The sequence below is a fragment of the Pteropus medius genome, unplaced genomic scaffold (genome assembly GCF_902729225.1).
Source record: "Pteropus medius unplaced genomic scaffold, Ma_sr-lr_union100, whole genome shotgun sequence".
NCBI lineage: Eukaryota > Metazoa > Chordata > Mammalia > Chiroptera > Pteropodidae > Pteropus > Pteropus medius.
In genome coordinates this window covers 49,645,506-49,663,561 of record NW_024344378.1, presented here as the reverse complement: position 1 = coordinate 49,663,561, position 18,056 = coordinate 49,645,506, and the positions used below count along the sequence as shown (strand labels likewise).

At 35.8% G+C, this 18,056-nt stretch overlaps 1 protein-coding gene and 2 pseudogenes across 10 annotated transcripts in view; 2 read left to right on the top strand and 1 right to left on the bottom strand.

Moving 5' to 3' along the window:
- The window catches only part of KCNMA1 (potassium calcium-activated channel subfamily M alpha 1), a 686,119-nt gene that overhangs the window by 655,665 nt on the left and 12,398 nt on the right, over positions 1-18,056 (top strand). For all 10 annotated transcript variants that reach the window (XM_039872202.1, XM_039872201.1, XM_039872185.1 and 7 more), the window contains one exon: positions 16,205-16,399. In XM_039872202.1, coding sequence (XP_039728136.1) covers positions 16,205-16,399 — 195 coding nt within the window. The remainder of the gene's footprint in view (positions 1-16,204; positions 16,400-18,056) is intronic.
- Positions 10,229-10,347, top strand: LOC120609967 (uncharacterized; annotated as a pseudogene).
- On the bottom strand, positions 10,880-10,998 carry LOC120610049 (uncharacterized; annotated as a pseudogene).

Here is an 18,056-nt window from a genome sequence, read left to right as displayed (position 1 = left end):
CTGAATGTGTTAAACAACTGATAGGCTAATTATGCACAATTCTCATCTATTCATTAAAGCTAATCCCAGAAGGACTTCTATTTGAAGAAAGAAAAAAACATAAAGCTTTTTAAGACTAATTTAGGTTATTCTATATTCCTGAATGTGGTCCAACTGTAAGCATATCTTTGTTAAAAATCAGAATTATGGATTTAAAAATAATTATGAAATAACATTCATTTGAATTAAGGTTGGCTGCAGTCCATGCTATACCGCTGCTTTCCAAGCCAAGGAGAAGAATTATACAGTCCCTAGGGAAGAACACTCTTGGTTTCCCAGAGCTTATGATCTTCCTAATGGCCTGAGGACACTGAGCCTAACCTTTCTACCTGCAGTGGTGTCAGGCTTGGTTTGGGCAAACTCCTTAAGCAAGCCAGAAGGAATGGTAGGTGATACTGGATGTGTTCATTAAACCACCACACTGTCTATAATGGTCCTCATAGTCTCCAAATTCTGTTTCAGATTTCTGTAATTCATCGCTTTAGAAATATCACTTTACTTCTGATGCTAATAAGGAGGATTACAGAAGGCTGTTCTCACTAAGAAATAATTAAACTGTTTATAGTACAAACTTTTTCAGAATTAGGAAATACTTTATTAAAATGTTTTGAAATTCAAATTTAGAAAATTATTTGTTTTTACATGTCAGGTATTCAGTATATTTCAGGTAGGATTAGCTACATAATTTTCAAGGCCATTTTTTCATAAATTAGTAAAAATTTTAAAACGGTAACAGCGGAGCATTAAACCAAGCCGGGGGCCCTCCTGAGCATGGGCTCTGGGTCACTGCACAGGCCACACACCCTTAAAGCCAGCCCTGGTTCCAAGGAGTACAACTGGTGTTAAGCATCCGAGAACTCCATTTCTGCAAGCTACGGGGACACATGGTGGCCATGGGGTGGGAGTGGGTCCACATCTGGATTTGAAGTGCACAGCTATCTGTCTGCAGCATAGGGAGTCAGTTCTTAGAAACTCAGGAGATATCAAAGTGAGTTGGTTTGAAGTCTTTTCAAAAGCTATCTTTAATCTCCTTTGAAATGCAAACTAAAGTATTTGGGAGAGGGTAGCCAAGACATATGTGGATACAATAGTCTGAGAGTAGCACTTCTGAATTCTAGCCTGGGAAAAGAGAGTGTCAGGAATCTAGTAACTGTCATTGTAATTATTATCAGCAGCATCATTTATTGAGGATTCAGAACTGTGCGAGATACTTCACCTACAGTTATCTAATCTTTTGGGCAGTAATATGAATAAACCTGGTCTAAGTGTTAAAGCAAGATATATTTAACTGATCCAGTTGTAGTGACTTTTCAAATCATTAACCAAATGCCTAACCAATTATTCCAGGCCTTTTTTTCATTGTCTAGAATGAACAAGTTTCACAGTGAGGTCTTGACTTGGGTCTGGTTCAACAGATCTAATTGAATCTAGACCTGATAAAATGTTACCTGTGATTTCTTTGCATTCCACCCCAACCTTCATATTTATAATATATAATATAATAGATTATCAGGGACCAAGGCAGTAACTGGAAAGAACTGAAAGGGTGGGTGAGAATATAAATTGAGAAAGTGAGACTCCTCCGAGCAGCAGGAGCCAGAGGTAAGCTTCCATCTCAGTCATTTTCTTGCAGGCAACATCACACACACACACACACACACACACACACACACACAATCTCTTTAGATCTTGATGATCTTTTTCTAGCGCTCCTCCCAAAATTTGCCCTTTAATCATATGTCTAAACATTCCCTGAATGTTGTCCTTTAAAATTCAACTCCTGCCGCTTACTGCTTCATTTGTTGAAAGAATGTTTCGATTCATCACAGGCTTTCCTGGAACAGATAGGGATGTTATAGGCATGGCCTTGTGCCTTTCTCTTGCAAATCAACAGCAGAAACACATGATGAGAGGGAATCATTATGCTTATGGATATATGCCTCTAATACTATCGCAACTGTGAAATGTATTTTTCAGAATGATACCAGCTTGCTACATATACAAAGGTGAAAAGGAAGCCTCTCTTTATTTAGAGTTGAAATGGGCACATGAGTATTCAGATGTTTTTTCTATAATCACTACTTCCCTCTACCATCACCTCCAATTTAAGTTCCACCTAGATCAGTCATGGACTCAAGAGCTAGACTGCTTGGATGTGGATTCCAGCACTGCCATTTACTGTCTGTGTAATCTTAACCATTTTGTGCCTCAGTTTTCTCATTTTTAAAATGAGGATAATAATAGTACCTACCTCATAGGATTTTTGAGATGATTAAATAAGGTAAAATTGTAGGCCTTTTAGCCACGCTTCTCTCGTTCAGGCCCGCTTCTACATCTGAAAGTGTACTATCCCTTCTAATAAAGCTTTTCTTTTCTGCTGTTAAAAAAAAAAAAAAGTTGTAAAGTGATTAGTGCAGAATTTAATACATGACATATGTACTTATTGTTATTAATCAATACATTTATATGTACTTATTGTTATTAATCAATACATTTATTGGACACTTACTAAATGCCAGGCACTATTTTCCATGCTGGGGATTCAGCAGTGAAGAAGAAAGACGAAGTCCTTGCCTTCATGTTGTTTGAAGTTTCATTCTAGTGGGTGGTAACTATATAAGTGATGATAACTGTGTGAGTAAATAAGTTCTGTCAGCTAGGGATAACTGATTTGAAGCGCATGAAATAGTTTGAATGGGTGTGGAGACTTGTTTTAGCCAAAGTGATTGGAATAAATCTCTCTTAGGCAGTAAGTTTGAAGCTGACACCAAAAAATCAGGAGAGCGCCTGGAGCTGAGGGTGACTAACTTTGCCAGGCAGAAGAAAGAGCAAGGGCTGAAAAATAGTGATGAGCTGGGTTTGGTTTGTCCAAGAAATGGGTAAGGGCCATAGTCATTGGAGTGTGGTAGACATGGGTGAAGGTTACACAAGAAGCAGTTAGACAGGTAAGGCCATCGGCAACACCACAGATATTCTGTATATAAAAGCATGTCCAGTCAAGTTTTAAATCTGGGGTTGGATACTTCAACCTTGGTTAGAGGATGCACCTTCTTTTGGTTACCACCAGTATCTTTATAATGCCACTAGAGAATGTGACCATCTGGAAGGTGGACCCACATGATTTGCTCTCTTAACTCTGTTTGCATTAAGGGCCAAACCCTTGAACTATGTTATGGAGAAAACCAAGTTCTTGTTTAGCCCAGACTAACCTAGTGCCATGTGAAGTAAGTTACATAAACAAAATACTCCTTTATGGGCCTATTTCTTACACTCCACTCAAGAACCTCCATTTCTACTTCTCAGAAGAAGAATGACCAGCCATGGGCTGTCCCAAGGCGGCCGAGCTAGCTGGCATTGTGTCAGTGTGGCAAACTGTAGTACGTTCTGTTGGACTCAGAACATGCCATGGCTGTCACATCAGGCCAGGTGAGCCCAGGATTGAAACAAATCAAATAGTTCTCATCTTTCATGAAAGAAAAATACTAAAAATAAAAATCTACACCATGAAAATGAGGAAATATAAAAAATGGCAGCTATGACATGGAAAATGACAATTTTAGAGCAATTATAAACGAAAGGCAAAGTGCCATTAAAGTTAAGGCAATGTTATTAAAAGATGTGTTAATTTTCAGTTAAATTTTCTATAAAAGACCAATTAGTTTAAAAGGCTTGACAGCATTAACTGTGAAACATAAGCTCTGGTAATTATACTTGAAAAAATAAAAAAGGAAGATGCTCCCGCGTGTTGGAGACACACGTGCAGACGGGCAGCCACAGAGTGGGCTAGATGGCGCTGCGGGCTCCCGTCTCCCCATTGCGATCAGTTGGCCCCTTCCCCAGCATTTCTTGGTTTCCTCAGTGCTGTTACTCTGTCTACTTACTGGATCTGAGAATAATCAAAGTTTAGAGGCCAAGGGGGCCACACATGTGATGTGGGCCAGCTTTATGATATTAGAAATGAGAATACAGAAGCACCGAGATAAGAGACTTTCTAAATTGATTGCCTTGCTAGTTGGTTGTTCTTTTTATGAACTGCCATTTATTGAGTATTCATTGTGCATTAGAAGTTACACAAAGTATCTCACTTAACACTTTAAGCTGGGTTTGTTTTTTTGTTTGTTTGTTTTTTGTTTTGTTTTGTTTTTTAATCCTTGTTATATGCATGAGGAATCTGAGACATAAAAAAAAGAAAAACAAAAAGTTAGGCAACTTTCCCATTGTCATAGCTATTGAATGGCAAAGCAAGGATTTAAAACCATACTAGCTGTATTCTAGTCTGTACACATCGCAGTGAGTGCCACGTTGCCTCACTTAACAAAACGGCTTCCCTGATCAGTGTGGAACCCTGTCTTTGGCAGTGGAAAGAGGGACTCCCATATTCCTCAGTCTACACACGTCTCCTGGTTCCAGGCAATGAGCAAAACTCTAACTCGTTCTGGCAAGCTCTCCAACACCCATGTGACATAAGAACAGCCATAGAGAAGTCCTCTTCCAAAAGCATCCTTGGAAACTAGTCCTGCCAGGGTTGGAGGTCTATGCAATTTCCCTCACAAAGCTCCTAGCACGGGTGTAGTGAACATGGTAAGGCCCCCAAAAGATTAGTAGTACAAAAGCTTAGGAGGCAAAGGATCACAATACACATTATGATACTTGCTTTAGAATTTTGAGATTCTTCTATTCTAGTGTTTCTTAATCCAGAAAAGAATTGTGCCTTCTGGGGCAGGTGAGTTGTAGAGAACTTGTTCCAGCTGAAACATCCTCCACAGGAATAATCTTTGATAATTGGCATTTGAAGGCCCAGCACCTGGTTTGCTTCACGATGCTGAAACAGCCACTTCCTATGCAGAAAGCCCTGGATTTAGTGCTTAACTGCAGACCACTATATGCTCTATGAGTGAGCACATGAAAAACTTTGTGACTTCTAGTATGACTGACTGGACATCCTTTTTCAAGGAAAGCATTATCTTTCCTCCAAGTTACTCAGATCACAAAGAGACCTTGAAATATGCTCAAAGCACTTCCATATGCAATGCTCAAAGTACTTCTCTGCTGCTGAATACCGAGGCATTAAAATGGGAGCAAGAGTACTCTGCTGACAGAAAGGCATTATTCTCTGTCATAGCAGATAGTGCTGCCCACACACTGCTCTGTGATGCCTGCATGGAGAAGTCGAGGAGAGACAGCTGGGATAAGTACAGTGCGAGCTCAGGGACAGAGAATTTATGTTCAACGTTGTGAGTGGTTCCAGAATTGTTCAAGCACCTATAAAATTCTGTGGCCCGCCCTGAATTGAGGGCAATTTTGAAAGTGAGACACTCTTTGATTCTACCAAGGCAAACCAAGGCCCAGGGATTAGTAGGTGCTCAATAAATGTCAGTGACTGATCAGAAAGATTATGCTGTTTCAGTATAACTGGTTTCAACACAGAAGGGGAAACATGTTAAGGCCAAATCCTAAAGATTTGACAAAACAATAACCTTTCATGTTGACCTTCTAAGACTTATCATTGCAAAGCGGGACTTACGGTGTTCTTTGTTTAAACATTACTGACCATGTTTTCATTAGAAAAGTTATTCATACTCATGGTGGAAAATTTGGAAAGCACAGAAACACATAAAGAAGAAAATTTAAATGAACCATATTTCCAACACCCAAATATAAGCGTGGTTCATATTTTGGTATATTTCCTTCCGGATGGGTAGATAAATATGCAATCATCCAGTTTTATATCTTGTTTTTTTATTTCATTTATTTTCACAGTATTTATCCAGAGCATTTAATCATCTCATATTCTCGGGTATCAGGATTTGCAAAGCCTATATAGAACTTCATGAGATGCCAACATATGGATGTTCTAGAATTTAACTGTTTCTATTGCAGGGCATTTCACTTGTTAATTTTTTGTTGTAACAATAATTAACCCTGTGATAAACATTATTGTATATAAATCTTTGAACAAGAAGCAACTTATTACCTTGAAGTAAATGTATGGGGTTTTAAATAAATATGAACATTTTCAAGCTCCTAATACATATTGCCAGATCATATCTCAGAAACAGTTACACCATTTCCCACTACTATCATTGGTGTATAAGGGCCATCTCATGCACTCCGGCAGGTAATGATTATTATTTTCTCTAGGAGGCCCTTTAATTGTGGTTATGATAGTTATGAAGTATATCGAATTTTAATTTGTATGTAATCATGTAAATGCATATTTTCTTTTGTGAATTCTTTAATAGTTTCTATTCTTAAAAAGTGTTTGCTGAACAAGAGAACTATCAGGTATCCTGAAATCAGTTTAAGTATTCAGCTATATTTTCATCAGGCTATTTATGGCTGCATTTTTTTGCCTTTAACAATTTATAAAATTTACTTCCTTTGTCCCAACCCAGCTTTATTGAGATATAATTGACTTATAACATTATGTGAGTTTAAGGCATACAATATAATCATTTGATATATGTATATATTACAAAATTATTACCACAATAAAATTAATTAACATATCTATCATTTCACATAATTACGATTTCTTTTGGTGGGTGAGAAATTTAAAAATCTACTCTTTTATCAACTTGCAGATATACGGTAGAGTATTTTTAACTATAGTCACCATGCTATACATCATATCCCCAGAACTTATTCATCTTATTACCTTCACTCATTTCCCTGACCTCTACCTTCCATTTCTCCAAACACCAATCTGCTCTCTGTTTCCCTGAGGTCAATTTTTTTTTATACTCCACATATAAGTGAGATTATACAGATTTGTATTTCTTGGATTTATTTCACTTAGAATAAAGCTCTCAGGATTCATCTATGTTGTTGCAAATGCGGGCTTTCCTTTTTATGGCTGAATAATATTTCGTGTGTGTGTGTGTGTGTGTGTGTGTGTGTGTATCACATTTTCTTCATCTATTCATGTGTTGATGGACATATGTTTTTTCCATGTCTTGGCTCTCGTAAATAATGCTGTAATGAACATGGGGGTGCAGTAGATAACTCTTCAAGAATGTTATTTTACTTCCTTGGAATATATACATGTAAGTTGAATTTCTGGGTTATATGGTAGTTCTGTTTGTAATTTTTTGATGCACATCTTACTGTTTTCCATAGTGGCTATACCAATTTACATTCCCTTCAACAATATACGAACCTTGCCTTTTCTCTACATCCTCACCAACACTCATTATATCTTATCTTTTTGACAATAGTCGTTCTAACAAGTGTGAGGTAATATCTCATTGTGGTTTTCATGTGCATTTGCCTGATGATTAGTGATGCTGACCACCTTTACATGTACCTGTTGGCCATTTGAATATCTTCCTTGGAAAAATTTTTGTTCAGTTCCTTTGCCTATTTTTTACTTGGATTTTTTTTTTTGTCCACTTAGCTGTATGAATTCCATTAGTAAATGGAATTCTTTTTCAGAAATTTAAAATTAATATATTTTTACAGTAGAAAATATATTAAATAAACTAAATTATGGGGGGAAAATCAATCAGAATTCTATCACCAAGAATTATTCACCAAGTAAAATTTGGGGGTACTAACTATAGTTATTTTTACATAAATACAAATATATCAGTTGAGGTCTGAACTTTTAACATGTATTTTAGATCATGGTATTTTGGGGTCTCCTTTTTTGAATATTTTAATATTATATAATAATTACCATGCCATTAAATATTCTCTAAAAGCATAATATTGATAATATTGATATCTATACAATGTAAGTCAGGTAACCATATCTTTATTTATTTAATCATTACTATATTGTTGAAAAATTTTTTTCAGCTAGCCAGTTTCTCCTAAATTGTATGTCGAATAAACATACCTTCCCTATGATGTGCGATGTTTTCCTTAACACATTAAGGAATGGATTGGCAAACTTTTTTTTGTAAATGGCCAGATGGTGAATATTTTAAGCTTTCAAGAGCCATATAGACTCTGTCAAAACTACTCACCTCTGCGATTATAACACAAAAGCCTGTTCATAAACAAATGCATATGTCTGGATCTCCATAAAACTTTATGTAAAAAACAAAAAATGTGACAAGCCAGATTTGGCCCAAAGGCCAGATTTGTCAACATCTGTTCTTAAGGTCTTAAAACTATTAGGCTATGGTTCTCATTAATTCATTCTGATTAATTGATCTTCCAATTTTTAATATTATCTACAATGTTTAATTATGGATTCTTTAATATTAATTTTAATACCTGGAAGGACAATTTCATAACTGTTTTCAGATGAAATTTAGCATAATTATATCATTTTAAAGTTCAGTTGAATCTATAATTAGGCATATATCAAACAAAAATTATACTAGAAAAAATATGACCTTGTAATGTCCAGTTTACACGATAAGGAACATGGACTCTCTCTCTCTCTCTCTCTCTCTCTCCCTCTCCCTCTCTCTCTTCTGAATAATCTTTTCTGTCTCTCTGTAAACTATCATAACTTTGCTCTCTACTGAAAAATGGTAGGTATTCTTTTTACTCATACCGTGACTGGGATTAAAGAGAGCTTCCAGAATAGTAATATTAATTCTCAAACTTATATGACACTATATTCTCTTTCTTATTTCAAGTTTTATTTTGTTGTTGTTGCAGTTATATTTGTCATAGGTTTATTTTTTCAAAAATTATTTCTTACATCTATCAATTCATTACTCTCAATTTCATTAGTTAATGCTTTATTATTTCATTCTCTGCTTTTCTTAGATAAAAAGAATAATAAAAACTATTTAATATTTAGCATTATTTATTGTAATTCTTTCATATTTAATAACAAAAGCATTTAGGGCTCTGAATTTGTCTCTATAGCTTTGTCCTCAACCTATGACATTTTTATATGCCATTTTCAAATAGTTTTCAATTTTTAAACACTCTGTATCCTAAGTTTGATTTCCATCTTGACCTATAGTTATTTAATATACTTTAAAAAAAAACTTGGAAGTGTAGGGATATTTATTTTGTTTCTACTATTACATTAATTTTTAAAATGTAGACTGTACAGTTTATACTTTATCATGTATATTGAGATTTTATGCTTTGAGCTATGGTCTTTTTATTGTTTGGAAACTATCTAAAAATATTACATAAAGTTTTGCACAAATCTACTAAATCACTCTTATTATATCCTTAATTTTATATATATATATTTTGGTCTGTTGGATTTGCAAAACCTAGAAACACAGTAATAATTCATATATCATTTTCACATGTAACTCGCAGTTCATATTTATTTTACTGTAGTTGCTAATTAGTTTCGCCTTCTATATTTCAGTTACATTATTGTCTCTATAAGTAAGTTATATTTTTAAGGGAGTTTTATTTATTTATGTAGTATTATTTTCAATTACATTTGAATTCAATATTATATTAGTTTCAGGTGTAAAGCATAGTGGTTAGACATTTGTATAACAGTAAGTTATATCTTTATATAAATTTTAACTAATTATAAATATAAATGTTTTTCTTTAAAATATACTTTTCTATACCTGCTTTGGTTTGTTTTTCCTGTTTGTCTCTGAAGATATCAGAGTTTGATTTGGCTTTTGAATACATCTGAGTACCTTTGCCTTTTTAGCAAATAATTTAGCTTACTTATGTTTAGTTATATAACATATAATGCTATATTTTGCATTATGCTTTATATATGCTTCTATAATTCATGACTTTTATTATCCATTTTGGCATACGAACTATATTCTCTATGCTTATTTTCTCTAATGATGTGTAAACTATCTATTTTATTTTTAACTCTAGTGGTTACGATATTCTACAAATGTAATTGAAGCTATATTTTCTAAATATTATTACCTAGAAAAATATAGTAACTATTGATTCCCCCCCTCTATAAAATCAGGGAATTTCCATGCCTTTTTGTGTATCCTCCTTTCTCTTGTCTCATTTTTGTGACTTTTAAAAATAATTTAATATTACTGTATTGGTAGAAAATTTTTTGTCACATTTTTTTCTTTCAAGAATTCCTTTTGACACTTGCATTCGGTTTGTAATAATATGTACAATAGCTTTTTAAATTTCATGTTTTAATATATTTCACTAGTATTTTTTAAGTAAATATGTTTATTTTTTTAATTTTTAAAAGTTTCAAATGATCTTGAAGGAAGCTGATTTTTGTTTCTGAGTACTTTTTTTTTTTTCAAATGAAGTAACTCTAGTCTACAGCCATGCCACCGTGAAGATGCCCAATCCTGTCTGATCTCGGAAACTAAGCAGGGTCAGGCCAGGTTAGTACTTGGATGGGAAATCACCTAGGAAGACCAGGTGCTGTAGGCATAAATTACAAATAAAAAATAAGAGATCATAAGCTGACAAGGTCCTTGCAATCTGTGAGATCAACCAAGGGTTGCCACGCCTTAAAAAATAATAATCATAATTAAATGAAGTAACTCCATAAATGCTTAGGTACTCAGAGATTCAAAAATATTTCTATTGCCTTCACAAATAATTAACAATTTAGCTGCATTTCAAATTCTTGGAATCAATGTGTCCTTTCAAAACTCTTGAAATTGCTCTTAAGTTTTCTATAGAAGAGTCTCTAGTTAACCTGATCTTGTACTCTAGTTAACCTGATCTTGTACTTTTTTTTTATTTTTTAACATTATAGCATTGTATTAGTCCCTTTTTTCATAATATTTTAAATTCAGATATTCACCTAGTATATTACAGGTCTAGGTGCTGGCACTTTTTTTTTTTTAATTTTTTAATTTTTATTTTTTTTATTTTTTAGATGAGACAGCCCTTGGTTGACCTCACAGATTGTAAAGACCTTGTCAGTTTACAATCCCTTTTTTTTTTTTATTTTTTATGCCTACAGCACCTGGTCTTCCTGGGTGGTCTCTCATTCAAGTACTAACCAGGCCCGATCCTGCTTAGCTTTCAAGATCAGACGGGATTAGGCTTGTTCAGGGTAGCATGGCCGTTGACTGACCACATTTTCTTGGTGAAACATTTTGATCCTTATCCTCAATTCATTCTGTATTTGTTTCCTTGCTTGCTTGCTAATTTTTACCTTCTTGAATTTTGTTTACAACTTTAAAATGTGAACACTTGCTGCTTATCAATTTAATCTGTGTTGTCTTTCCTCAATATCTACCAGCATTCTTATTTAAAAATAAAGAAAAAGAAAATAAAAAATCTCTATACATTACGCTATGTAATTTAAGTGAACTCTTTAGTTTTATTTCCACATATCTGATTGTGTGTGTGTGATTTTTAATTCTACAACTTACTGCTGCTGCTTTTTTTTTTTTTAATTGTGATAAGAACACTCAACATGAGATCAACCCACTTAACAAAATTTTGGGCATACAATAGAATATTGTTAATTACTACTTCTTAACAGATAAATATCTGGCCATTACAAGTTTAGCTACCTTTTAACTACTTTATAACATCTTTGTTAAAATATAATTAACATCATGCAATTCACTCATTTAAAGTGTACAATTTGATGGGTTTTAGTATAATCACAGATATGTACAACCATCACCACAGTCAATTTTAGAACATTTTCGTTTCCTCGAGAAGAAACCTATACCCTCTACCCACCTCCCCCAACCTTAAGCAGCCATTAATCTACTACCCTTCTCCATAGATTTGCCTCTTCTGGACATTTCATATAAATAGAATCATATAATGTGTAGTCCTTTGTGACCGATGTCTTTCACTTAGCATAATGTTTTCAAAGTTCATTCATGTAGGAGCATGAATTAGTACTTCATTTATTTTTTTTGGCTAAATAATATTTATTCATGGATATAACACATTTTGTTTATGCATTCCTTAGGTGGTAGACATTTGGATTACTTTCACTTTTTGCTATTATGAATAATGCTGCTATAAACATTTATGTATGAGTTTCATATGGACATATGTTTTCATTTCTCTTGGGTATATACAGAGAAATGAAATTGGTGGGTTATATGGTAACTTTTTTTAACCATATGAGGAACTGCCAACTGTTTTCGAAAATGGCTGTATCATTTTGTATTCCCACTAGCAGTGTGTTAGGGTTCCAATTTCTGCACATTCTCACCAACTCTTGTTATAATCTTTTTTATTATAGTCATCTGAGTGTATGTGAAGTGGTATCTTGTGTTTTTGATTTGCATTTCATTGATGACAAGTGATGTTGAGCATCTTTTCATTTGTCTGTTGACCATTGTATGTCTTTTGGGGGAGAAATGTCTATTCAAGTCTTTTGTCCATTTAAAAAATTGGGTAATTTGTTTTTATATTGGTGAATTTTAAGATTTTAAAATATATTCTAAATACTAGACCCTGATCAGATATATGATTTGCAAATATTTCCTCTCATTCTGTAGATTTTCTTTTCTCTTTCTGGATAGTGTCCTTTAATACACAAAACATTTTTAATTGTGATGAAGTTCAATTTATCTTTTTTTTTTTTTTTTGCTTATGCTTTAGATGTCATATCTAAGAAAGTGTTTTCAAAGGTCATGAAGATTTATTCCTGTGTTTTCTTCTAAGAGTTTTATAGTTTTAGCTCCCATATTTAGGTCTGTGATCCATTTTGAGTTAATTTTGCATATAGTATGAGTTAGGGGATCCAACTTTATTCTTCTGCTTGTAGATGCCCCATTGTTGCAGCATCATTTGTTTAAGAGACTATATTCTTTCTCCAGAATGGTCTTGACACCTTTGTTCAAATCAATTGACCATAAGCATATGAGTTTATTTCTGGACTCTCAGTTCTGTTCCAATGGTCTGTACATCTATTTTTATGTCAATACCACACTGTTTAAGTAGCTTTGTAGTGTGCTTTGAAAAGTGTGAGTGTTCCAACTTTTTATTTTCAAGATTGTTTTGGTTTTTGGGTCGATTGCAACTTCATATGAATTTAAGAATCAACTTCTCTATGCCTGCAGAAATGGTTTTTGAGATTTTGATAGAAATTTTTGAGGAGTATCTCAGTCTTAAGATTAGTCCTCCAGCCCATGAACATGGGATGTCTTTCTCCTTATTTAGATCTTCTTTAATTTCTTTCAGCAATATTTTGTAGTTTTCAATGTAACAGTCTTATACCTCCTTGGTTAAATTTATTACTAAGTATTTTATTCTTTGTGATGCTTTCGTAGTAGAATTGTTCTCTGAATTTCATTCTTGTATTGTTCATCACAAGTGCACAGATACACAAATGATTTTTGTATATTGATTCTGTATTCTGCAAAGTTGCTGAACTTATTACTCATACTAGTATTTTAGTGGATTCCTTAGGATTTTATATATATAAGATTATGTTCTCAGGGAAAAAAGAGATAGTTTTAGTTCTCTCTTTTATGATATGGATGCCTTTTATTTAATTCTAGCTTCAACTAGAACCTCCAGGACTATGTTAAATAGAAGTGATGAGAGCCGGTTTCCTCCTTTTGTTACAGATCTTAAGGGGAAAGAATTCAGTCTTTCAAAATTAAGTTTGATGTTAGCTGTGGGTTTTTCATGCATACCCTTTATCACATTGAGGAAGTTCCCATCTATTCCTGGTTTGTTGACTGTCATGAAAAGGTATTGGATTCTTTTTCTATTGGATTCTATTTCTTATCGTATCCATTTTAATTTCAATATCTTACATCAATTAATTTCAATAATTAATTTCAGTATCTTATATCAATACTCTACATTTTTAAACATTTATTTTGATTTCAAAATGAATGCTTCCTAAATTTTTCTTTTACTTACTTCAGTAACTAATCAGTTTAAAGGAGGCTCTTCCTTTATATCGTAAACATTGTGGTTTTCTTTTTAAAAATACTTCTATTAGCTGTGTGTTTTTTTCTCTCTCTCTCTCTCTCTCTCTCCACATTTGAGCAAGGAGAGGTCTGTTTCTCAGTATACAAGGTCGTGGTTATTCTGTTGTCCACCTTGAGTGCTGTTAGACTTTCCCCTCGGTCTGGACCTAGAAGGGGAATCACAGTGCAAAGGCTCTTGTCAAAGTTCTGTGTCAAGCGCTCACTCATTTAATGTGCCTCAGTGCTGAGGAGAAGTTTCCTGCTTCTCATGATGGGCTATCTGACTGTATAGAAGAGGATTTACTTCTGAAAACTTTGGAAATGCATGTATATGTGTCCAGAGCCAACCTCGACTAGACTGTGCCTCTGGTGGCCTGTCCCACTGCTGCAGTCACATCTTATGATGCAGTCCGCTGTGACCTTCACTGTGCCATTCCAGAGTCTAAATGGGGCTTTAGAATGGAGGGAGACTGAGAAGTGCAGATTCAAGGATAATATGAATGGCCTTGATTTGCACCAGCTCCCCCAAAAATGTAAAAGATTTTTTAAAAGAGAAGGTTAGGAATGAGCTAACTGTTCCTCTCATCATCAAAGGCCCCAAGTGTCTGATATAAGGCCTGAAGTATTTATCAGTGTTTCTTTTGCACAAACACTTTTCTAAGTGCCTCATATGTATTAATTTTACAGTCCTTATAACTACTCTATTTTTACATTTTACAGATCATGAGACTGAGGCACAAAAATGAGAACTTTCTAAGGTCATGCAGCTACTGAGTGGTGAGGTCAGCATTAAACCTACAGCCTGACTCTCCTTCCTTAACACTCTATATATTTAATCTGTCTGTCTGTCTGTCTGTATGTATGTATGTATGTATGTCTATCTATCTATCTATCTATCTATCTAATCATCTATCATCTATCTACTTATCAATTAATCTACCTATCTATCCAGTCAGATAGTATAGAAATATACAATTATGTATACACACACACACACACACACACACACACACACACACACACACACAGAGGCATGCACACCAGCAACATTTCCTCCTTTACTGTCCTTGTTCTGCTTCTGCCCCAGGGCACAGCTGAGCTCTGGTAGAGGATACATTCTCCTTAGGGCCTGACTGGTTCTGAATAGCACTCCTAGTTTCCTTTGTTCTTGGAATCTTGTATCACTTTGGGTATTTTCACAACTATTTAAATAAGGAAAGTGAACAGAGAACCACTAGCAGCTTTCATCTGAACTCAGAAGTCCTCATGAAATTCTTTGCATATAAACTTGATCTTAATGACTATGCTTATTTTACTGATGAGAAAATTAATATCCAGAACAATTAGACAACCTCCCTCCCCAAGACATAAAACTACGCATGGCCAAGCAGCATGAGAGCTCATCTTCACCTGGTTTGTTCTCCACTATGTTTTACCAGGTAAACTGTCTAAGAAACTGGTGAAGTAAAAATGCAGCTGTTTTTCTTAACCTGCTGCCAGTTTCATATACTCTCAAAAGCCACATGCAAAATTTGGTTGGATTTTATTTACCCTGGTTTGTTTTTTTTTTTTTTTACACTGGAAAATGGAAAGTAGATCCTTAACTGAGATTTTTCTCGAATTGGGCTGGGTGGAAATGTCTTTTTGAGCTCTTTTATTTGACATCTTATTAACTTTTTTCAACTCCCATTGTTTTACTCTTGACAGACCTGTTACGGTTCAGATGTGAGACAAATGTACATGTAGAGGAAGCTTCTCTAATAGGCTATATTTGCCTCAGACTACTGAGGTTATATAAAAAACAAAATCCGAAGTACACACACCAGGGCATCCACCTCATTGTAAATTTATCTGGCATATTTAATTGACTTCTAGGTTAGATTGTTATCAAAGCCTGTGATAAATTGTTGAGTGCTGGCCTTAATGATGTTCTTGGCATTTCCTTTTAGCACAGAAAGAAGTTTTGCCATTGTTGGGAGGAGGTGGCTTCCAGGCACGCGGGTGACAGGGCCTCAGAGGCAGTCCTGCTTAGATTCGCAGCCTGGGCAGGCTGCATGTTATTACACAAGTAAACAGTATTTACATCCCTAGTAACATCAGTTATGGTAAACAGCAACTATTTAGACTTTAGTTCTTTAATAAAAATCCTCTGAATTGGTTTTTAAAAGTCAGGCTCTGGTGGCAGAAGCAAGTAGGAGAGAAAAGAATAGAATAATTGGAGGTTGCTGTCTTTTCACTTCCCACATAAAATTATTTGAAGAGACAGGCCAGAACTTTAAACAGGAATACCAAGAGAAGTTGTCATTTAGATGTCAGTTGTCGTGACTTTAGGGTGTTTGCTTAAAGGACTTTCCCCTATATTCCTCTCTCTCTCTCTCCAGACATACTTCAATGACAATATCCTTACCCTGATACGGACCCTGGTGACCGGAGGAGCCACGCCAGAGCTCGAGGCTCTGATTGCTGAGGAGAATGCACTTCGAGGGGGCTACAGCACTCCCCAGACGCTGGCCAACAGGGACCGCTGCCGAGTAGCCCAGTTAGCACTGTTGGATGGGCCCTTTGCAGACTTGGGGGTAAGTTCACAACTCCCGGGCCACCTGAGCCCACTATTTGGTAATGAGCTTGGTCCAAATGAGCTGGGTGCCAGATAATGACAAGCTGGGCATCTGTCTTTTCTGCCTTCACCAGTAAATAACTAAGAGGTGAAGTTTACGTTTTTCTGTATATCAGGCACAGCGCTTTACACGTAATCATCCTTTTTCATCCCCATGGCAATCCTTTGACATAGATTCTTTTATCAGACTCTAAAAAAACTGAGGCTCAGAGAGACTGAAGGCCCTAATAGGAACTTGCACTAGGAACCCTGGCTTCAGGAAAGGGTCACTTTCTTGATTTCTTTTGAAGCCCTGATGCCGACTTGCACCATATTTTGCTTTGGTTATAGGCAGGAACCTATGTTAGACTGGGCTTTTTTGAAAGGCAGCTTCCGTAGCTAGTGACTCTTTTTATCTGTCATTTACTTACTAATACACTTTAAAAGGACAAACACTTTAACTTGCTCACTTCCCTCAGGTGTCTCCGATGATGAGATAGGGAACAGCAGGTGATTCCAACTTGCAGCCAAAATAGGAACCCTTTCCACAGAGTCTTAGCAATGCTCAGGCTACTTAACCCCAACTGCACATTAGTAGGCCATGAAGAGCTTTTACAAACCACCCAGGATTCTGAGCTTTTGTATCCGAGTAGGCCTCAGGTACTGGTGGTTTTCAGAACACCACCAGTAATTATGTGCATCCAGAACCACTGGCCAAACAAACAGCATCTCATGTGGCTCCTTTAACATCTCTAATTCCAGACCCGGGTCTTCTAATTTCTTCCCTTTCGCAGAAGTGACCAGTGTCTCTCTTTGGCTTCCACACACCAGCCTGGTCCAAACACTTTGAGAGAAGTATGCCATCTCGAGCCTTATTCCCAGCTTTACTCCAGATATGCCTTCAAGGGTTGGAGCCCCAAGTCTTGGGAACTTGTACACTCATTGCACAGACAGTGGTGTCGCTCAAGGAAAGGGTCACTTTCTTGATTTCTTTTGAAGCCCTGATGCCGACTTGCACCATATTTTGCTTTGGTTATAGGCAGGAACCTATGTTAGACTGGGCTTTTTTGAAAGGCAGCTTCCGTAGCTAGTGACTCTTTTTATCTGTCATTTACTTACTAATACACTTTAAAAGGACAAACACTTTAACGGTAAGATTCGGCCCCATTTGTGTTCTTTAATATGATGCCCATATGGAAATTCCAATGACAGGAAGGGCAAATGCAGTCACTTTATTCCCAGTGAAGTCATTCTTCAGTACCTTTCCTGTGATAATGCCTGCATGAAGCCACCTGGCTGCATAAAGCCAGTATTTCCAAGTAAATGAATTTGTTTTCACATTCCACATCGGGCCCCAGACCCTTGGAAGGTGACTGTGACCTGATTAGAACTGTGAATCCCAGTTATTCAGCCTGCAGACCTCCAGCTTCCTGAGGAAACACATCCTCTTCCACTCTTGCCATCTCTGAGGTTTGTAAATTGTGCTTTTCACACAGTCCTTACCCGAAAGAGTCTGTCACCATAGTACCTGGTGGGGTCTTTTCTCCTTGCGGTGATTTTAATTATCACTAGAGCAGTTTTGACAACACGGTCAGAGCACAGTGATTACAGCCGAGCTGGGGCCAAACATAATCACC